At 43.3% G+C, this 23,310-nt stretch overlaps 1 protein-coding gene across 3 annotated transcripts in view; it reads right to left on the reverse strand.

Moving 5' to 3' along the window:
- The window catches only part of CAPZB (capping actin protein of muscle Z-line subunit beta), a 51,162-nt gene that overhangs the window by 7,773 nt on the left and 20,079 nt on the right, over nt 1-23,310 (reverse strand). For all 3 annotated transcript variants that reach the window (XM_065738128.1, XM_065738129.1, XM_065738127.1), the window contains exons 3-6: nt 20,182-20,303; nt 14,767-14,880; nt 4,039-4,180; nt 3,396-3,512 (exon numbers count right to left, since the gene is read on the reverse strand). In XM_065738128.1, the coding sequence (XP_065594200.1) occupies nt 3,396-3,512; nt 4,039-4,180; nt 14,767-14,880; nt 20,182-20,303 (495 nt within the window). The remainder of the gene's footprint in view (nt 1-3,395; nt 3,513-4,038; nt 4,181-14,766; nt 14,881-20,181; nt 20,304-23,310) is intronic.

Consider the following 23,310-nt stretch of genomic DNA (forward strand, 5'->3'; position numbering starts at 1 on the left):
CCATGCTCACCCTGGCTTAGGAAACACAGACGGGTCCTTTGTGCACAGCAGGAGCTCAGCAAGGCACCTGTTAGCCTTGCTTTTAAGGAGGGGGCTCCAGAAAGCTGTCCAACAAAGTGCACATTTGACTGCTTGCCAGAAAAGCTGGAAGGCTCCATCTACTTTGCATAAAATGAAACAGGACCATACGGTTGCTCTGACTGAAATAAAAGCACAGCCTTAAATCAGGATGGGGTGGGAGCTACCTGCTGCCACCAGAGCGTGTGCAGGGTAACTGGAAAGCTGCTGGCATTTTTCATTTCCCTGTAAGCATCGCTCCTTGTTGCAAAGGACAAGACATGCTGCCTTGAGTTTCTTCTCCTCTCAGATGTACAGCACTTCAATCTGTGGCCCCTCACTGACGCAGACAGCACAGAACATGCCGAGTACTCTTCCCCTATCCAAATTCCATCCTCACTCCCTGTATTTACTGAAGCCTGCCAGTGTCAGATGTGAGCTGGGAGCTGCTTCCTCCATCCTGGCTGCAGTGCAGCTCTCTTGAACAGCATCCAGGCTCATCCCAGAACACAAGCTGCTAGTTGCAGGAACAGGTCCCTGTCTGACTTTTCTTGCTGTTTGGGGCAAGACGGTAGCAATGGATAATGAATGGATAAAGCAAAAGCCTGAAGTTCTCCTGCAGAAAACAGGCTAGGTAAAGCTACACAAGTATGTTCAGCCTAAACCAGGCCAGCTCCTCAGCCTCTACGTCTCTCCCTCCTTCCTTATTCTCTCTACTTAGAAATCTCAAATGCTGCAGAGTCAGTTTCCCATTCTAAACAAAGACAGAGACAATGCTCAAGGAGACACAGGACAGGGAAATGACTTCTAAGTAAAATCTACCCAGAACATAACTTCAGTGAGGTGTAGGAACACTGAAATACACAGCATCTGGGAGAGAGAAGCAAAATCAGGTTTCATTCTTACAAATTCACTGCAACACTTAAGAAGAGCTTTAGCAAGAAGATCCCAGGAACAATTCTGAGGAGCTTTACAAAACTTTTCCAAACAGCCTCAATAAAGTCAATGAAGAGAAAAACCAAAAAGAAGTGTGCTGGTGTCAGATGCGTTACAGCAGTGCTCCATCAATAGGAAACGACAGCAGAAAATATTTCAGGCTTTTACTTCCAGATCCAGTCCTACCACAGTACCAGAACAAACAGGACGCCTGACTGCTTGCACCGAGTGCAATCTGCAGGCATCAGGAAGGGGAATTACTGAGCAAGTGTTTCCATGTGAAGTTGCAAACGCTCCCCGTAGCGTCTCAGTGCGAGCCATGCCCAGCTCTTCGAAGCTGCCAGAGGTGGTGAATTAGGAGGCATTACATGAGCTGCTCCTTTGTGCCTGCTCCTGGCCACCAAGTTAATCATTCCAGTCATCACTCGAAAAATACCTGATTTGCAGCTATGAGGTGAAACTGGTTTCAAAGTAATGGCTCTCAACAGACTTCCCTTTCCAAGCACTGAAAGGTTCTCCCTGCCATCAGCGTGCAAGCCAGGATATTACAAAGCTTGTGAACACTTCAAAAGCTTCCACTGAAACACAAGGACATCTGCTATTCACATTTTAGGATCAAAGGTGGTCAAGTAGCTTAAATGTTGAGTTGACCAAAAACATGAACAATCTGCTGTAGAGAAAGGTATATTGTAATGATGGCTAGAACAACAGCTTACTGATACTGTTAAATGAAACAGGAATGTGTCATCCACAAGACAACTACAACCTACTGTCTGTGCCCAAGTTCACTGCAGACCGTATAAAAAGCCCACCAAGAAGCAAAACTAAAACTGCTGTCCCATTATGTGTACTGTGGCATCTGCAAAGCAGAGATCTCCAGCCCAAAGCTAAATTCTAAAACTCAAGTTTCCATTGTTTGTGCAGAAGCAGTGCATCATTACCCCAGTGGCTCCTTTATGGTTACTTACATTGGAAGCAGGCCCCTGCTTTAATGCATCACATATGAATTAAATGATCTGCTGTTAAAATGATGACAGAAGCATGAATCTCCTCACTGAAGCTGAGAGAGTGAAAGTCAAACTAAACAAGGCCTAGCAGTTCAGGCCAAGGTGTACTGAGGACACCCATTCTCAACTGACTCTTGTGTGTCTTGGCATAGCTCTCACACACCATAAGGCCACAGCCAGACTCGAGCCCTTGGCGTCCACTTCACAGCTATGATTTAAAGTATTAGGAAGGCCTGTGATTAAATATTTGTCCAGGTCACCATAACTCGAGTGTAATTACTGCAAACATCTTAAAAGAGTACGCAATGCTCAAAAACCATCTCCAGATGCCTCTCTTTTTCCCCTCCTGCTTTTCTATCAGCTCCTTCTGTAAATCAACAAGGTGGAAAGAAAAATCACCCAGGTCTAGGGCAAGCTTCCACGTCTGCAAGACTAACACAATTCAGTTCCTCCTGACAATCATAGATCCTTTGTTCCTTTGCCTGCCTCAAACCTGTACAAAACCATGGGCTGCTTAACAGAGTCTGCATTGTCCTCTGTATCGAAAGCAACAGGCTGCCCTGGGAAGTCTCATAAAGGAGTTTTAGCAACTGCCAATCTCTCTAGTCACTCATGACCACACAATATGCCTCCTGTCCCCTTGAGTTTATTACTCTTTTCGAGTCACTGACTTCCACAGCCCAGATCTTAAGCAACCCCAGTCCATGCAGAAGAGAGACAGCAACCTCTGGCAGGTGGCTGGGACAGAGGCACCTTCAGGCAGTGCACTCAGCTCTGCCAAAGCCTATGACAGCAGTGCTGCCTAGCAGTCATCATTCTGGCACCTTCCCTCTGAGAAATGGCTTTCTCAAGAGGAAGCCAAAGCAATTTGCACTGGAATAAGAAACAAAATGCTTAGAAGACGTCATTTTTTATCATTGTACTGGTACTGCAGGAGTAAAATACTAAAGAAGAATACTAAAAAGTACTTTAAGTCTCTAAGAACAGAAGAATTCTATGGTCTAAGCAAAAGACAGTTACTTTATAATCCTACTGCAATCTTCTGGTAACAATGTGGGCAAACTTAAAAACACATGCAATGCACGCAGAAGTATAAAAACTGAGGAATACTCAGCACAGAATTCAGACTTATATGAATGTTTAAGCTCCTGCTGAAGGTTTTGTATTTCTGACTGAAAGTAACACTGCCATCAAGACACATTTTCAAGGGGCTTCCTGGACACCACACGCTTCTGCCTTAACTGCTTCACCAGCGTGCACGTGCAGCAGGAGAACAGACATTTATCCAACACCTCACAAAATCAACTTTTTATTCCTGACTGAGGCTACTGGGTATATAAACAGGGAAAGGCATGGCAGGCCTGCAGTGTACACCAGTGCACAATACAGATGTACCTGTCTGGTGAGGCTCCCGCCGAGGTTCATGGTACCAGAACCGGTTTTATTAGTCTGCAGCCACAGCATCACTGTGGAGGTCAGCTTGTAATGAGCAGTACGACCACTGGATTTCTCCTGGAAGAAGGAAGATGAAAAAAAAAAAAAGACACAGAAGGTGACAAACCCTCCAAAAACTAAAAGGTGGCTCCATGAGAAAAAGGACAGATGCATGTAACTGCAATTACAGAGCACAGACTGTTTGTTAAGAACAAGCACAAGTATGCCCACTCTCCCAGTTTTCCAAAAGCAAATCTAGCTACAGCAATTTAACCTCCCGTTACCTCATTTTTATTAGCTAATTAGTGATATTTATCTGTAGAGCTTTATGTTTAAAAAAAAAAAGAATAAAAAATCATCATCTCAGGATCGCAAGTACAGAAAGCAACATACTTTCAATACTTCTGGGATTCTTTTTGATTACAGCCCTGACTTATCTCTATCCAAATCGCTTCAGGGGATTTTCAAAATTAACAGGGGAAAGAAGTTTACAGCCCCTGACACAATATTGCATTGTTCAGCAGAACACCTGTGCTCGTTAATTGTCTGGAATTAACTGGGTTTTGTTTTCACTTAGGAATATCAGCTGCCCCAGAGGCTGTACCTGAACCTCCACCACGTGGATGGAATCCCAGCATCCCTTAATCTTCTTTGATCCATCTCCAGCTTTCTTAATGAGGATCACACCAGCAAAACCATGATCCAGATCCCAGAGGTAGACAGAGGAGACTCCACCTTCAAAATACCTGCAGGATGCAATCCAAATGGCATGTTAACAGAAAGCAGGATCCAAGCTGCTTTAATTTTTGAGTCAGATAATCATCTTAAATAAGCAGAATCCCTACACCTTAACAAAGATTCTTGACTGTAAGACGGCACAGTCTCAGTGGTTAGATACCTAGAAACACAGCAGTTGACATGATTTCAATGACAAAAAGACTGTATTTCTCTAAAGGAGAATTAAAGTGTAGGGAGAAACTGAGCAAGTTGCACATTTCTACAGTACTTGAGCAAACAATCCCTCTGATTCCAATTAACTGTACAGCTGGTGAAAGCACAAGCTACAGAGCAGGCTGAGAGTAAGGCTTTATTTTATAGTTTTTGATTTTTTTTCTCCTTTTCTCTCTCTGTTGAGCAAGTCTGGAAGTTCCTTACAACAAAGTCTGCTAATTAAGACAAAAGGGAGCACGTAAGTAGGTCTATGCTGCTGCCTCAAGAGCTTGTGTGAGGATGACTTACTGACAGCAAACAGAGCTGAATCGAAACCAAAGTCCTTAGGAACAAAGGAATGCTGTCTAGATTCACAGTGACTCCAGCTTCAGCTGCAGCATCATACAACAGACAACAAGCTAAACCACCTCAGCCTCATGTTTCTGGTAGCACAAGGTACATGACACCTGCAGAACTCAACTGCTTTCTAGCACTGGCGCTCTGCATTCCTGCTTCTTGCTATACAGGCAGGATGATGACAAAGATCTGCAAGTGGCTGCACGTTTCTCCTCTCCAGCAAGAAAGGGAAGCATCTTTCATCATCAATATGAAAAACGTGCTGAAGCCTCCCACCTCTGCCCTCCCCTCCTTCCTAAACACGAGCCTGGTAGTTGGTAGCAGCACTTCAGATGTGATTTACTGTGTATTTGGGTCTTGCTATATCAGCTTGAAGTGCTGTGGATTCAGGAACACTAACCAATCCTTTTCCCTAAGCTGGGAGAAAAAACATCAGGAACGTATTGCTAATAACATGTGCTGCCTCAAACGACTGATCTGCATTTACAGACCAGTCCAGCACGGTGTTGTAAGGCAGAGTCACCAAAACAACCCTGGCTCTTTTCAACTGTGTGCATGCATAACTGTGTAACTGAACAAACAACCACACACAGCACTGTCCTATGATGTTTGTTAAGGTACTGCCATTAAAGGAAAGCCCTGTGCTCCACAGGCGTGCTGAAGCCAGACTTCCAGCAGGCAATTTGAACCTAACAAACCAACAAACACCCTTTTTATGTCCCCTGGGGAATTCACAAATGGGTTTTGGTTAATGCAGTTACCAGGAATTGCAGTACCTCAGCAAGCCAAGTTCTGCTTCTGACGTTAAGTTCTGATGCTTCCTTTGACACAATGACCTGAACCAGAGGCCAGAGAGCCCAAAGCACTGTCCACTTGCACAGCAAGCTTGCTTAAAATATTCATATAAAGAACAAGTGAATTCACTCAAAATGAACTGGGAGTTGCTGAGACCATCACCGTGTACAGAGTTTCCCTATTACCCACTTTATGAGCTTGCTATGAGCATGAAACATTAATTAAGAGAGAGACTGAAACAAGGCTTTTGGAAATTCGTTCGTACCTACTGTACTTTGATCCTAATGACATGAAACAGGAAAAAAAAATAATCTTTATGTGGTTCACCTTTATGAGATTTTACATAAAGGCTTTTGTGGGTATTTTAAGAATGTGCTAAAATGTTGTCTGAAACCACATGAAGCCAACTGAAGAACCTCCCGCCAGAACTAACAGCACACACATGGAAATGCTTTAACTTGCCTTTGTGTATTTAATGAATCAAATATAGCATTAATATTGTTTTAAATAGTAATGTGCTACTTCAATGAATTGCTTTGACATAGGATCTCGATGCTCCAACAACAATGGGAGTGACTGAACCGTCATGAATCCAAGGATAAATGTGACCCAAAGCTTCCTCTGTGTGTCATCAACCAGGAGCCAGTCCACTCGTTCCTCTTTTGTGGGGAGAAAATTATAGAACAAATCACAACATTACAGTCCACCTTTCCCACTGCAAATGTACTGATGGGAGACTCTTGACATTTGAAGTCAGGAAAGTCATGTTTGGAGGGGGAAACACTCCTTGAAAGCAGTTTTCTTCAAGAAAAATTAATAAGTAATACAGGTTAATTGGCTGCTACATAATAGAAAACTGGATGACAGATTGGTTGGAATTTAAATCTACATTCATAAACTTGGATTTGCTGCAAGAAGGTTGGACCATCTCCAAGAAACCCCTTCAACGGTGACTGAAAAACAAAATACTACCTACTAAAATCCTAGATCTAACCAGGACAGATCCTGCCTTTACCTACAGCAAAATTAAGGGAACAACAGAAACCACTGTCTCTCAGACATGTCACCACTCACATCCCTCCACTGCCAAGAGAGAGGCCACCATGCCAATGCCACCACCTGCTCAGAGGACAGCTGGGGCTCCTCCATCTCCAGTACCATTTCCTTTTATGTGGCTGCCCAGGAAGGTGACTGAGAGCCACGAGCCCAACATGACCACTCGTTTCACTCTCTCTGCGAAAAACAGCACTTCACTCAAACTCAATTCTAGCTCTAAAGTCATGATCAAACACTTCAGTTTTATATCCACTACCCATCCACCACAGAGCTCCTGGAAAAAGATGTTTTATACAAAAAAAAATAAGTCACACTTAGGACTGACCTACTTTACAAATGCAAGAATAAAGGAAAGTATTTAAGCTAAGAGTGATCCAAAGCTTTATGAAGTGTTTGAAGTTCCAGCGGGTGGAGACGCACGATGGAAATTTGTTTAAGGAACCTGAGCTGTATCCATCAGACAGAGGGGCTGTGCCCAGAACAAAGTGGTGACTTCAAGAGGAACCTGGCACATTGCTCAGTACAGGAGGACGGGTTCATAACTTTACCACTAAGGAACACATCAGGAAAGACAGCAGGACCTTCCCGATAGCATTCTGCTTCTCAGAAGCCCTGCAAATGAGTGCTGAGAAAATGAGTTTCCACCACACAGCAATAAAAACAAGCCAGTTACACTCTAGAACCAAATCATTCATCCATAGAAACACTTGTGTGTTTTCCAGTCGGGAACTGAGAGCCAAAGCTGGTGGGTGGGTTTTTGTAGTTGGCTTAGGGCACAAAACCCCAGTGCCAAAGTACCCATACCTGGGATCTCAGATGGGCCATGCCAACCTCTGAAAGAGGCACAGTGCTTCGAGCCGGCGTGCAAAGAATAACAGATGCTCTTTTGTTCTCAAGGTTGCATGGATACTTCTTCCAGCTACAACAGCAAAGAAACCCTAAAAATCTATCTTAACAAAACCTATCCCAATGGGAAATATTGTGTTCACCCACAAACGTTTTTGTCAACGGTGACAATGACCACAGTCACAATCAGAGAAGCTAATGTCCAACAGCAACCCAAAAACACCAAGAGGTGTTGATGTGACTGAGCCAATGTGACTGAGCATAATTTCCCCCCCAGTCCTTCCTCTATGCCTGCACCCCATCATTTCAAACAAGCCCATAAACAGCAATAGGAACATGGAGGAAGTGAGCAATTTCAGCAGTTCACTCCCTACCAAACCCAAAACATTGCTAAGGTCTCTGTTCCAATCACCTGCAACCTTGTAGCTCAAGTCAGGGGGGAAAAAAGTCTTTAGGACAGCAGCTGTCACTACATAATTTCACTGCCTGTATCCCCAGTCCAGCTTTCTAGTAGTGATGCTCAAGGGCCTGTTCTCTAATAAAAAGGTCAGGCTGGTACCAGAACTAACACCTCTCCTGCTGGCCTGCGTACAAATGATTGAAGAATTGGCCTCTCCCTCTTTGCTCCCAGAGATATGACCATGTAATACATAAAGAATGTTACCTAAATGCTTACAGTGAGGAAGGTAAAATGTTTGTGTATTCAGACCAGCTGTTTTTTCACCGCAGTTTATGAACACAGCCCAAAGTATGCCCGTGGACTCTGCACAGGTATTTTACAGAAATTCTTTCCAGCACACACAGGTGCAGAAGTCCCTGGAGCAAACATACCAATCCTGTTAGGTATGTGTAACTTCAGTGCCAGTTGTACTTAAAAGCACACATCTGGACCATGGAGGGATGACTCAAGCTGTGAAGCAGAGTTGTGAAGTGCAAGAACTCTGCATGGAGGGAAAACAGTCACCAAACAATGGGATCCTGAAGGCTAAATATCCCCTAGGACTTTGGATTTTGTGCTTTCTAGTGCCTTTCATTATTTAAAAAACAAAAACTTGCACTGCTCGCACTCTCCTTACCATCCAACTGCTCTTGGCAGACGGAAACTACTGCCCAAATCCCTTTTGAGAAGTCACCTGGAAACAGTTCCATTAGCCACCTAATAATCAAGACAATGGGTCGCTTTGTACCATGTCCAAAGGGGGATGTGGCTCATTACCTGCCAGGAAGCACCGACTGCTCACAAATCTCTCCCCCCGTACCCATCACTGGAGCAGCACAGCCAGCCCACTGCTTCAGCAGCTGACAGTCTGACACGTCTCAGAGGCTGCCAGCTACAATTCCTGGATGGGTAGGAGGGGAGAAGACAGCAGTACAAGTCTTGTGTGTCATGTACTAAGCGTGCCAAAGTCTGAGCAGGCTTCTTTCTTCAAATGTGCCTTCATCAGATGCGCTGCAAGATGGATAGAGCTTGTTCTTACATCAGTCTGTCTTCCACTTTCTATCCTTTGAACACCACACGTTTGTGACAGTGGCTCACTTCTACATACAAACACAGCCATGAAACACTTCAGATGGTAAAAGTTAACATTTAGTCTCCCTCCACTTTTAAAAGTGTGTAAATCATCTTGTGTTAGTGATTTAAAGTCGTCAGAAAGTGGTGCTTTAGGATAATGTCACGTCATCAGTGCTGGCTTCCCAACACAAGCTGTCTCTCTTGTGTTCAGATTTTATGTAATCACAGGGAACCGTGGGAACCCAAGGGAAAAACTCCTCCTCTGCTGAAAATCTCAGATTCAGAAGATAAGAATGCAGCCTGTGCAGATAGGCTCCAAACCCAAGCACCCAGAGAGAAAAGAAATCGGATGGAAACCAACTGACTGAGTTTGCACTGCACGACAGCGTGCTGAATGCCTTCCTCTGCTAAGTTCACCCTAACCTGTACCATACATAACAACTTCAGTTTCAGTGCTGCTTTGAGTTTTGAGCCAGCTATGGGTGAGCTAAGGAAGGGATCCCAACACTGCTCTGTTTACTTGTACATCTAAACACAGTTTCCTTGGGAAAACAACACGGCTTTAATTTTCAAAGCACACAAACATTACAGCAGTGAGCATCTCGGCAGTTTAGGTTTGTCTTCTGAGCCTTCATCTTGTACTTATCAGCCTAACCCAGAGGCAAGAATCTCACAGATGACATAATCCTGATGTCACACCCTATTGTGCACAAGCCTAGCCAGCAGTGAGATGGAAAGTCAGGTTTCCTTAGTGCTAGGATGCATAACAAATGCATCTGGATTCAATCTGCGTGGCCCTCGCTGTGCAAACCACAGCAAGTCTTGAGCCCAGGAGAAAGCCAGCACAAAGGGCTAGTAACCATTAATGAGGAACAGTGAGCTAATGGCAATAAAGTCACTTCAAAGCTTTCCATGGGTTTTTAGTTTAGGCAAAGTAGGTTTACATCGAAACACAGACAGAACGCTTACAGAGAGGGCGTGCAGCTGCCTGGTCCCTTGGCGAGCTGGAAGCTGGGCTGTGGGGATGGAGGGATCCAAGCTGGGCTGTGCTGAACCCAAATGTGAGCAGCACTTCTTCCATCTGCTCCTCTGCTTCTATCAGCGTGCTGCGATCAGCGCCGTTCCATACGCAAAATGAGTTAAATGTCATCAACTTGGTAAATACAGTTAGCTGCTAACAAACCCTGCCAGCAATGCAGAACATTTGCAAAATCAGATGAATGAAATCCACTTGGAGGATCTCGGAGCCTATCAGATCATGTGAAAGACTGCAGAAATTGTAAGAACTGCTAAAAGGGGGAAAGCTACCCAGAGCTCCAGGACCTGGTGGTAGAGATGATGGCACAGAGCTGCGTGAAGAGCCACAGAGCTGAGCCAAAATGAGACATCTCTGTTCTCCCTATGATTCTACTTCTGTGAGCCCCGAAGAGGAGCAAAACCAGGCCGTTCAGTGACATAAAACACCAATAAGTGGAGGAGTCTGAAAGTTAAAAGGTTGAAGTGCCAGCTTGTTTCCAACTCCACTTCAGATGCAATTCCAATCCAAAATTCAATAACAAGAGGATTACACACAATAAAGACATATTTTAGAGGTCAATCCTCTCCCAGACCTCCTTCCACTCCCATTAAATTCCTCGTCCAGAGCCCTAACATAACAAATTGAAAATGGATCAACATCAAAACAAAGACAGAAGCAGAAGTTCAAGGCTTCATGGCTTACTCTGTTGAAGTAACTCCAAGTCTTAATCAATAAAAATATTTACAGAAGCTGAATGACTGAGATGAGTTGTTTGGGGTTTTTTTGTACAGCTGTTAAAAATCAAAACCACCAAGAAATTCAACTTAACTCAAGAAATGAAGAGGTAAGAACAGCTCTCTAAATGTATGTGCGCTTACTGAACTAGTCTGGAGTTGCCAAAAATCATCCTGTTAATAGAAATACCCAGAGCAGCAGCATCCTTCCCCAGGGAGGTCTATTTAATCACTTCAGAAACGATTTCTTCCAGACAACAAAGAGCGATTAGATTACTTAATTAAAGCACTGATTATCTCCAACCCAAAACAACAGAATGCAGAATCTAAAATAGATTTATCCAGCCGCCCTGGTCCTCATTACGCTTTGATTCCAATCAATTGCGCGCACACACGTCAAGCAAAGGGCAATAAATTACAACCATGTGTTTGAAGAAATTATCTTCACGATATTGGAAGTGGAAAGCCAAAGCCCTGACTGAACAGTATGAGATATTAGACTTCCATCTGGGAATAATAACCCGCTGAACAAAAACATACCAGGGCATTAGCTCCAGGCAGTGTCTGAGTTAAACCTGGCAGCAGGAGATCAGAATTCAAATTGTTTTTCTGGGAAAGTGACATGCACTTTGGTCAAACTGGTAACTCAGGAATATGCTTGTTGTGAGAGTAAAAAAAAATGAGTATAATTCCTCTTCAACCCAAGGAGACATTGATATACTTCCAGAAATAAAAGGTGGGCAGTGCAGTGACGCTTAGAGGAAATAACATAGCAGTGGTTAGGAGGCACTGACATTTCCACATCCCAGGAAAGCTTTTCTCAGGCTTTCACAATTTAAAACTATTCTGTGGGACTCTACAGCACTCCTCCAGAGCTGTTTCCACACTGCAGTCACCCCGTGTGCTGCTCAAGAAGGTTTTAGGGGCAAAACTCAAAACGCACATCTAGTCACCAGCAAACAGATCTGAATGGATTAGTTCATGCCAGTCGTTAACAAACACACAGCAGGCTGCTTTCCTCAAGCCACCCACACTAGCAGGTGTCAACCCCTTGGGAAATGGCAAATCCATGCTGATGACTCACTAGATGTAGGTGGATACTTAACCACACCTGATTACAACAGTAATCTAGAAAGGGATGGTATGTGAGCCAAATGGGACCCGCATGAGGAAAAGCTGAAACTATCTGAGGTTTTGGAAGAGGCTCAAAATGAACTCTGTGAGATATTATCACTTACTGTGCGTAAAGGTAAAAGGGGAGATAATCCAGAGGAAGCCTGGACTGCGTGCTGAGAGCTGAGTGGGAACAGCACATATCCTCTAAAGTACTTATTTTTCTTTGGATAGTAAACATCCTCCTCTTCCGCTCCCCGCTGGAACGGCCGCTCTGAGATGTATTCTAAAGCTGAGCACCACGCAGAGCAACATCTCAGAAACAAGTTCTTCCAACATACTAATTTAGGCCAAGGTAGGAAATGCTCTGTCCCTTTATTATGATAGCCAGTATTTTGTCTCAGGCGAAGGTCAATCTATCCACACCCAGCTGCAGGCTACCACCTGATGCCAGGCAAACGTGCACGTTGCAGGTTGTTGGTTGGGTTTGCTCTTGTTGTTGTTTTTTAAACTTCACTTCCCCCTGCATGTGCTCTTCTGGTGCAATTAACACAGATTGCTTTGGCAGCCTGAACTCACCTCTGCACACAAATCTTCCTCTTCCAGCCCTACAATCAACGACAAGCCCATACAGCACAATGTCTTTCTGCGACTGCCTGGAGAAGTGCAAGCACAAGAGTCAGTGGGTCAGCCCAGCAGGGCTGAGAAACAAAGCCTCAAACTGCTTTGAAACACCAAGCAGAAACGCTCATTACAGGAAATTCAAGCACACAGGAGCCCAGTGTTCTGTGAATGAATGCTTACAGACCAAACCAGAAGGCCTGTGACACCCTGAATTGACAGCACTCAGCCCTTTGCAGTGGGGATACATCATCTGTTTCCAGCTCCAGCAAACCATGGAAATGGCATCACAGCAATTGCCACCTTGTTCCCACTATGAGCTTCCCCACTTTGGGCTCCCGCATGATTTCAGCAGCTGCTATGCTGGTAATTGTTACAGCCATTCAGAACAGGACCTGCTGGCAGCAGCAGTGTGAAAAGCTGGCACTTGTTACCCCCACCTCAGTTTTTCCCCTCCGATCTCCAAGTGAAAATTAAGCTCTTGCTGTCAAAATACCAAATCCAATTGTTAAGAAAACTGCAGGGTCCAACTACAAGAACAAAAGCATGTTTCTATCCAGACCTCCGTTGTAGGTAAGGTACAAATCATTCCCAATTTCAAGCCTGAGGAACCCTCCAAGTGGCTGGGTTAAGTTTCCCTAACTTTGCAGATTCTTTCCAAAAATACTACTATTTTTACAACACTCAGCAAAATGTAAGCCACCCTTCTCCTTTTTTTTTTTTTTTTGACACATTTTTGAGATCCTAACGTGCATCAAAGTGTGCTCTGCTGACTGATGCTCTTATCTAGTCTTTACTGCAAGCCATAATGCCTCAAGTCATTTCTGGCTGATGCCACAAGAATGAAGTCTTTGTGAGCAATCCCTCCTGTATCCCTCTCACAATGTGCTGCCTGCCAAACTTGGACTGGCTAACTGAAAGATGAAATCTGAGAAAATCTTTCCTTATACTCCCATACAATATATTAATGCTACTATTGTACCCCATGCTGAGCAGGGATCGGAGGATTCACCCAAGTCTGAGGGCAGGCTGCACTCAGCTTTCCTTTCTGCAAACGAAACTTCTATAGAGGAGTTATTGCATCCAGCTGTGACTTCATGGTCAGTGATCACAGAGGGATTCAAACAGTCTCGGTTCCAGAAAGCTACTCTCATTTTCATCTTAATGAACAAAAAACCCTACCAGCCTGGGTCTGCTCTGCACCTGAAGAGTAACTGCAAACCTCCCTTTGCTGTGTATGCAGAAATGCACTCTTTCAGTGAGCTCAGATACCTTTAACAACCGTTGCTATAAGTTGGATACTTATATACTGCAAGAAAAGTAGAATTTGCTATCTGTTACAAAAGACTGCATGCCTGGACAGGCTACACTTACAGCACATCACCTCTTAAAATGAGAAGAAAATCAGAGTGTTCTTTGCTTTTTAGGCTGCCTTTGTTAGCACTAAAAGAGCGTAAATTTCACGTGACATGTGATGAACAACATCAAAGTTATCTCCAGCTGGGTCCAACATGAAGAAGCAACAAAGGCTGTTCACCCATTTCATGGTCACTAGGGATCTCTAGTGTGAAAGAATCCCACCTTTGATAAGGGAGTAAGTCTCTTCTGCTTTTCACACCTTTTTGGATTTAACATCACTGTTTCCATCCCACTGCTGATTAGGAGACCACAGACCATACAGAAGACAGCCATGAATGCAAGAGAATACAAGAATGCTTTCCCACCTTTTAGAAAAATTGCTAAACTGACAAGTCACCTGTAAAAACTGCAATTACAGCTTTAAAAAGATACTGCCTGATTACATCGCCCTCATACATTTCCACTAGTTCCTTCCCATTACATCTCTTCAACAAGACAAGGCCTGAAACACAACCACTGGAGAACAGTCTTAGTAGAAGTACATGACTCCCCACACCACTGCCATACTTCAGAATGAACGTGTGCAATCTATGACGTGCAAGTTTCTGCTGCACAGGCAGATATTTTGAGAGAGTACCGTCTTGAGGGAACAGAAAAGATGCTTTAGGACTGAACTTAAATGAGATCAGAGAACACAGTCATTTCAGGACAAAGATGCCATTAATCTATTCAAGAGAGGAGAGAGGCAGGAAAGCACTTCAGCTTCTGCCTTCAGCATGAGCTGGCAAACCGGATCATGTTTTCCTAACATGAAACCATAGGTGATATGCTGCTCCCCAGCAGAAGATCAGCTGCTGCCTACCCTTCTTCCTCCACTATACACAGGCATGCCACCCTCAGAGGCAGTGCATTTCAGACCAATATACGTATTGCATGCCTGCTGAAGGAAACAAAGAAAGCAGAGGGCTCTGTATGGTAGAACTGACATACAAGTCTCTATACTGGTCAAAGGCATTGTTGGCTTCCACCTCCAGCTTGCGCAGGCGAGCAGATGGCATGGCACCGTCTTCCAGGGGAGGATCGTACTTGTTACTCCACGGTGATCTGCCAAGGAGACAAGGAAAGCAGAGAGTTAGACAACAGGGAAACCCAGAGGTCAGAGTGGTGGGTCTGACCTGTACCACAGTGGTGAGCATCTTTCAGGTTTCTCCTCTACAAATAACCACACATCGGTCTTCATCTGTTCCTTCTCAAATATTCAAAGGTAAGGCCTCAGCTGTTGCACATTAGCTATTTAAAACAATTTTCATGCAAATACAAATACATTGTGCAGCTTGTTTAAAATCTGACAATATTTGAGTCAAACTTGGCTGTCTACAATTAAGATCCAAATTCTGCTCTCAAATAAATGTCTTTTAGCACAACAGTAGGAAAACATTTGAACAACGCACAGGATTTAACAGGGTCTGTAAAACTGCAGTTTTTATTATATGATTTCTGCAGGTGTGGAAGAGATTTTGTGCTCCTAATGAGAGATTCGGTATTAAAAGATTAATGGAACCCTTTGCCCATCTGCTTGAGACTTTTATAACTCCCTTTCTGCAAACTTGCATTCTCCTCTTCATTTCCCCTGGGGGTAACCAACCTACATACATCACTGCTGGTTTAAGAAAACGTACCTCCACCTTTTGCCTGCTTAGTTTTCAGGATACTCCAGTGGACTAATGCTAGGTCTTAATGCAGTCCATACGTAGGGGCTCTTTCCTCAGTAGACATTTGTTTCTTGGGAAAGTAACTCGTTTTGACACGTTTAATGCAAAGCACAAAGAACAGGCTCTGCTTCAGGCTGCCCTTCTTGTGCTTTTACAGCACTTCACCCCTCTCCTCCTGATCACATCTGAACAAATAGGTGAGACACCAGGAAAAGCTAAATCACCACGTCACAGCCACACAGGGCACTGTTTTTCAGCTGGTGGTTCTCATTTTTAAATAGTTGCTTAAAACTCACTTGCTTTGGAGAAGACAGCTAACACTTATTTAGCAAACAGCTCGCTGAAATCCAGGAGATACCTGCAAAAAATCCCCAAAAAGGGAAGGGTGCAGGACCACCTGCACCCATCAAGCAGCACCCTGAAAGCCAGCCTACACCAAAGAGATGCAGGTGGACAAGCAAAAGATCAGTGCAGAAGGCACGGTGGAAATACATGAAGTGCAAATTACAGTTCTGCTACTGAGAAAGGATTAAAAGCGGCATTGGGAAAATCAGATTTCTCTGACTGTGTAAAGAAGAGGAACTTGAAGAAAATGTAATTGTGAAGATTTTAAGTAGATTCTTAGAGAAATCTATGCAGGACTGAGATACATGAGACTCGCAATATCAGATGCTTGTAAAAAGCTTCAGTTTCCCACCTCTGACACCAACTGGTTTGTGGTTACATCAGCAGCCCCTCCGTGCTTTGTTTCTTTAAGTCAGGCAGGTGCTTACTCCCAAATACATAAGACAAAGAGCTACTGAGCTCATGGTGCAGGGAAGATGTAGGTAATGACATTTATGAACTTACAGGGATTGCTAGACTCAGGGCTGCATTTACAGCCCAAAGATCAGTACGACAAAGTTGACTACAAAGGTCAAAACAAGCTGACAGTCGCACTAGGTGGAAGCTTCTGCATCCAAAATGGTGAGAAATTAAGACTGTGGCATGATCCAGTGGTGGCAACCACAGCCAGGGCAGGTGAGACAGAACTAGATGATACTGAAGGCCCTTCCAACCCAAGCTGGTCTCTGATTCCACGCTCAGAACTGCTTTGCAGGGTGCTGGAATGGTGTTCAAGGAAAGCCCAGCAAACAAATCTTCCCAGCAAGCAGACTGTGGTATTTTCAACCCATTATAATTGGAGCCAGAAGCAACTTCACCTAAAAAAAAAATTCATAACACAACCCCGTATTTATTTTTGTTTTGCTTTGTGGAAGAGTACGCACAACACATCTGAAAGCTTTAATGCAAGTGATTTGAAGAAAGACAGATGGACAAGGGCACTTAGATTTCCAAAGTCAGACCTCTAATTTCCCTGAAAGAGAATGTTTTTCGTTTCACTTAACAGGCTTCAGTGTTGTTGGCACCAAATTCCCCATAAGGATTCCATTTAATGGAGTGATCAAACATACTCTGAATGGAAATGCATGGAGAAAATCAGAGACTTTAAAGTCCTATATATTGACAGGAGTAAAAAAAGGCCTGCTTTCACAATGTGGATTCCACTGCCTTTTGGTATTCCCCCCAAACCTTCCTTTTATTACAGGAGCACTCACAGATCTGCTTGCAAGAATACACATGTAAGAGGCTGATCTGATAAGCAGCAGTGTGATAATACAATTAAATGGCAAACTATTAACTTATGAAGATCCAAGGGAGACTGCAAGATGTACTCTGTGGTCTGATCCACGTCAACACAAAGAAAACCACGTTCCTAAATAGAAGGAAGGAGTGAACTGTGAGCAGCTCAGCAACTAAGACATTCATTTCCTTGAACGATGCCCCATGAAACAGGTGAGGTTATCATCAGAATGGCCAAACATCCCAGTCTTGTCTTAAAGCTGCCTCCCACTCAAAATGGGAAGCTGCTCAAAGAAGGCCTACAAAGCTCAACTCCCACTGAGGAATCTCCACACTTCCTGCAGAAGTCATAGGAGGCTCAGCTGTCCCAAGAACAAATTGGATTTGTGCTAATTGTGTTTTTTTCTAACGAACTCTCCAAAAGAAGAAAACTGAAGTTTAGTTTGAGGTGTGCAGTAACTGGGGACACTGCACTCTGCAGGTGACTGCAGTACTTCTTGTGACTTCTCATCTAGTGTGTGGTTCTGAAAACCTTTGTGGAAATATCAAAAGCTTTTAGAAGTACAACACACTCCTCCTCGATTAGGGTCTAATTGATTACATTAGTGCAAGAGCCACTTCCCAGTAACAACTTCAGAATTTATGAGGTATGAATAACACTATCTGAACACAGGCACGGACTGGATCAATGCATGCACATGTTCACATCGCCTGGTTTTCAAAGGCTTTTGCTTTCTGTTGAAGGAATTTACTTTGTGAATAAGAGCTGAGGCCAATCAATTCCAGAAGGGAGAATCACTTCAATCCAGAACACTTGAACCGAAAGCCTTAGAGAAAGAACAGCATTCTTTTAATGTCTACAATTAATACATTATGGCTATTCACTACAAAGAAATACAATACCTTTTCTGAAACCTCATTATGTAACAAGTCCTCCTCAATTCCTTGTTACTACTTAAATATCTGTTCAGTAGGGAAGAGACTGAGCAAATTTCAGAGGCAGGCACGAAGCTAACCTTACAGTAAGGGCTTCCAAGTGCACTAATTAAACACGGGATGTTGCGGAATGGGGAGGAGCAAGTGTTATTAGTTATTGCAGCAAGCCACAGTACAGTTTAACAAGTGCCTTTTCCATTTTTCTGAGCCTCTGCTGAGAGATGTTCATGTCAACAGCCTAAAAAGGATCCAAGGAGACTGCTAGAAACACATCACAGCCTCAGGGAGGAAATACCTCCTGAAGGACCCACAAGAAGTACAGCATCTGAGACATGCTCCATCCTCTTGCATGTGCCAGAAAGGATGCAGCTGTGCACGTACATCTTGTGGAGGTCTGGAGAAGCCACTGAAAATCTTTTAGTTGCAGAAGACTTCAGTGTTAGGACAGCATCATTCAGAACATGAACAGACACTTCACCTTAGAGACCTTCTAACCTCTTGGCCCACTGCAGTAGAGGGTATACTTAAAAAAAAAAGCTCAGTCAGCCACAACCCAGATGCACTGTCAAACTCCACATCCATTAGTACTCTGCTCCTCATACTCACAGGGCAAAGTGAATCTCACTATGTTTTCTGTATCCATCATCTATAGATAAGCTCTCAGTTTAGCTAAGTACCTTTCCCACAACTTGAAGCGATTGAAACCAATTAACTTATAACCCTCCACCAACTTACCTGCTTCAGTAATGATGATTTGAGCCAAAGAAGGAAAAAAAAGACAAAAGATTTTCTGGAATTCATTCTTGAAACAGAATTCTTGCAACTTTCAGGCTAAATGAACGTAAGTCACTACTGCAAAGCAGAGCAAAGGAAAGCTCAATTCTTACTCAAAGCAGTTCCAATTGTTAGCACTACCAACATAAGCTATTACAGCAAAACAGAAAGGGGGCACAAGATTTTAGCCCCTAATCGGAACCAGAAGAGGTGGAATGAGTGAGCTGTTAACTCAGGACAGAAGATGGATGGTGCTCATTACTTCATGGTGTAGCAGCCTTCGTTAAGAGAAGAGAGGAAAAGCCAGGTGATGCAATATTCACAGAGGTTTCTGGATAAGCTTTGGAATTCTTTATTAAAATATTTGGAGCTATGGCACTGACACTACAGACATTAACAGAAGGCAGGCAATGGAAAAAGGGAAACAAACAACTTTAAGCACTGGTTGCTGAAATATAATCGTCCTAATGGTAAGGTATGGAATAAAAGCAGAAAAGGAGAGACTGCATTCAAAGTGGCTGCCAAAATACTGAACACTCGTCATATTACAGCCCTTTCCACTTGGAAATTCATTATAACTATCTAAAGCACGTATTGTTCAAATATTTTCATTGTCTTTGCCTACAGGACTCAAAATAGTTAGCTAAAAGGGATTCCTTTCCTTCACTAAAAGCTGGGGCCAAGATTTTCATTGAGAACTAACGACACTGCATGCCCACAATGAGAACAACCCCTTGAAAACATGACAGAAAGAAGCTTTCCCAGCTGGCAAGTCCACACCGCTCTGTACAAACCAATAATTCTTTTGTTTAAACTTGCTGCATGAATTGTCATTTTTTCCTGTTGTTAGCCACACACGGTTCTGGAGATCCAATTGGTTTTAAACCTCAAAGACAGAGCTCTGCTACAGGAAGACTAAGAGGGATCTGTTAGTGCCAGCTAACAGCATCATGTTTTAGGCTTGAGTGAATGACTACAAATCTTGGTAGAGAAACCACACAAAGTACTGGGGTTTCTAGGATAAAACATAGCTTGTTCCTGAGACAGACAGACAGGGACCTGAGCTGCAAAGGTCATCAGATTAGCGGCCATACAACCACGTTGCCTGAAAGCAAAGCATTCTACAGCTGTCAGGTGATGATGATGTTTGTGTCTTCCCCATCAGGGAAACACTACTTCCACAATCAGTGCCTCATTCGAGAGATCAGGATTTGAAACAGGCCCAGATTCATCACTGAGTGAGTTTGATATAGTTTAATATCATTTACATTTCCCTTTTTTGGATAAGTTGGAGAAGGCACTTCAATACTCTCGCATAGAAAGTAAACCAGGTAGCTCCTTTCTTGGGATAGGAACTCACCTATATGAGTCTCCATCTCTGTTGTAGTCACACAATAGATAGTCTTTTCCTACCACCTTATCTCGTGCAATCTTCAATGGCTGATCAACAGAGGAGAGGAGATCTTCACAGAGGCTTGGGACCTGAAGGATTGTAGAAAGAAAACAGGGAGGGAAGAGAAGGTAAGAGATTAGATGAGTGTGGTATCCTCCAGAACAGCTTTTATTATTAACGGCCCACCTCCAATAATTTTAGATTTAATTACCTAACCACCGGTGTGGTCCAGTATGCTTAAACACACACAGCCTGAATGTTAGCTTCCTGCCAAGGACGGCCAGTAAAGCAATTGTTGAGGACTGATGAATCAAGGTAAATATTTATAATGGAGTGGAAACCAGAGAGCTGCTAAAAGAGCATGCCATCCGTACACCCTAATGTATTTTTCACAAGCTCCCACTCTGGGTACAGTTTAGAACAGTTTCCAGGCAGCTGGCCAACCATTACCATGCTGGTTAATAAAAATATGTGCATGTATGCACACATGCTTGTGTAAAACCAAACCCATCTCCTACACAGGCATTAGTATTCCTGCACCAAAAATCGCAGCAAATCCTCTCACCTCCCTCCCTCTGAGGTTTAAGGTGCATTTATTCATTAATTTTCTAATTTTGCTAATAATTATTTACTTAGTAGTTTTCTCCCCCACACAAAAAATAGCACTGAAGTGTGAGAAAACACACAGCAGAGGAAGGACCTTGGTTAAAACATCACTGCAAAACACTCAGATGCCAAAGGGGGACGTGGAGCTCTGAGCCCTGTGCTTCCAAACCCACTGACCCAAACACACAGAGATGACCCCACTCGCAAAAGACAAATCTGGGATCTGAGATCACCAACTGAAAACCCCTCAAGAAGACAAACAAAATGAAGAACAAGCCACCTGCAAATCCCCACTTAAAGCTCAAACGAATCCTTATGGAACTCCACTGATTTTCACATCCAGGACCAAAATACTTAAATAAATACATCATGGTGCCAAACGAAGTCAGGTTGTTACTGAAAGGTGCTCAGATGTTGCTAGGACGATCCTGCCCGTGCTGTTTTTCCCCTGAGCCTATGACCCCTCTTTTCATAAATTAATATTAATAATTTCATATTAACATTCCAATAATTCCATGCAGAACACCAAGAAGTGCCACTCCTGGAGGTCCCAGGCATGCTGAGGGCGTTGCTGCAGCACTTCGTGGGACAACACAAGCTCCCAGCGACTAGAAGGAACCCTTGACACATTCATTACATCTTAAAAACAATGAATTTCATTTCCATGCAGTAATGAAGAGCTACACTCCTCCCTGGGTGATTCAGTAACAGAAATGTGCATAAGCACAGACACATTTTTGATCTGTATGAGCTGTAGCTGCTCTTAGAGGAATAGCAGAGAATGCATCTTGCCATCTACTTACCATACTATAATATTATGCTATACCTCCAAACCATATTGCAAACAGCCACTTTCGCTTTGCTCCAGGACTTCGGGCAATATATTCTTTTCTCTTTCAGTTTGTTTCAGAATGAAATGAGGAAGAACACACCAATCCACTTTGGAAGTATATGGAAATCTCATTCATTCATAAAAGAACAGAGAGATTTCAGCTAAGAGAGCTGCTCATGCTATTTAATTTTTGGAAAAACATCCAAGGATGGCACAGCTACCCTGAGAGAATCATTTTTGTATCACTTCTTGCATCAGCTTCCAACAACTGCTGTACTTCCTTCATAAGAAGAGATCTGCCAGATTTATGCACGCTGGTCTTTCTCTCTTACATTACGAAGCCACTCAAAAAGCAAAAGCAGGAACATGAACACAGTAATCTGCAGTGTTAAAGACTCCAGCAACGTGAAATTTGTCAATTCCTTCCAAATTTAAGCCTTTCCATTTTAAAACATGCAATAAAGTAAGCTGGGCTGAACCAACACCACTACAAAATCACTGAGCAGCTCTTCTACACTACCTATGTTCATCTCCTTAACCTCTTCCCCAAGTCAAGCATTAACTTTCTTCCTGAAGCATCTCAATTACTTGGTGTGTGCTCAGACCTTTGTGGAGTTTAGTTTAGGTAGAAAACTTCCAAATCTGAACCAAAGGCAGTCCTGCCTAGAAGTGCAGCTGACGTTCAGAGGCAAGAACACATGCACTGAGAACTTTTCTCATTAGCTTCTCATATAGTGTTAATGGGAGAGCCAAGAGGCACTGGGTGCCTGAGTAAGCAGACAAGCACATCTGTCTCCAACTGTTGTTAGAAAGGGAATAAGAAATCTTTATTTTGACACCTGCTTCAAGCAGGTCACGTGCAGAATATAATCTTAGCCTTGTATCTTTAGCTAAAAGCCATCATTAATTCTATCCAGTCCACAGAGCACCCATGTTTCCACAAATAAGAGCTCAATGACCTATTCTGGAGCTCATATAGAGCTCCAGCTCCAGCCATGGAGCGAGACCACCCTCGATGTAAATCAGTAAAGAAAAAAAAGAGGGCTCTTGGGAGGCCCCAACTCCGCTGCTCAGCCTGGAACTGAATAGCAGCATCATTCAGCAGCACATACCGTGCTACAGGGCTCTGCTTGGGGGATGGATTTCTTTTCTCCCAAGGAGATATATAACGAATGTGTAGTACAGAGGAAAGAGAAACAGAATGAAAGCAAGTTAAGCATACTCTCCTGCATGTTGAACAAGGATTCTGTTGTCTTGTGTAACAATATTCTCCACCAGAGCAAGTCAGGTATGCGGACAGTGTTTTAATTAAGTTGACTGCTCTGCTATCAAGCCAAATAATCACTCATGCCAAAGTCAAAACCATACTCTCACCAGAGCAGCTCACCTAATAACAATTCCTTCTCGTCTCACTTTCTGGTAAAACATCATATCACCAAAACAATTACTGCTGTTGCAGTTTTTACGTTTTTAATGTTTAAATTAGCCTCTTAAAAAGACTGAAGTAAACAAGCAGTAAAGGTTAAACACTTAAATTCCAGCTTTTCACCGTTGGATATGCGCTCTCCACTTTGGCTTTGATCATGCCCATTGGATTGCATCAAATTCTGCACCTTACATATTCAGAACAGCTAATGGGTTGGCTCGCTAGCCCTGCA

Source organism: Cyrtonyx montezumae, unplaced genomic scaffold, assembly GCF_038088225.1.
Source record: "Cyrtonyx montezumae isolate F1298 unplaced genomic scaffold, pur_monq_1.0 scaffold_21, whole genome shotgun sequence".
In the NCBI taxonomy this organism is placed as follows: domain Eukaryota; kingdom Metazoa; phylum Chordata; class Aves; order Galliformes; family Odontophoridae; genus Cyrtonyx; species Cyrtonyx montezumae.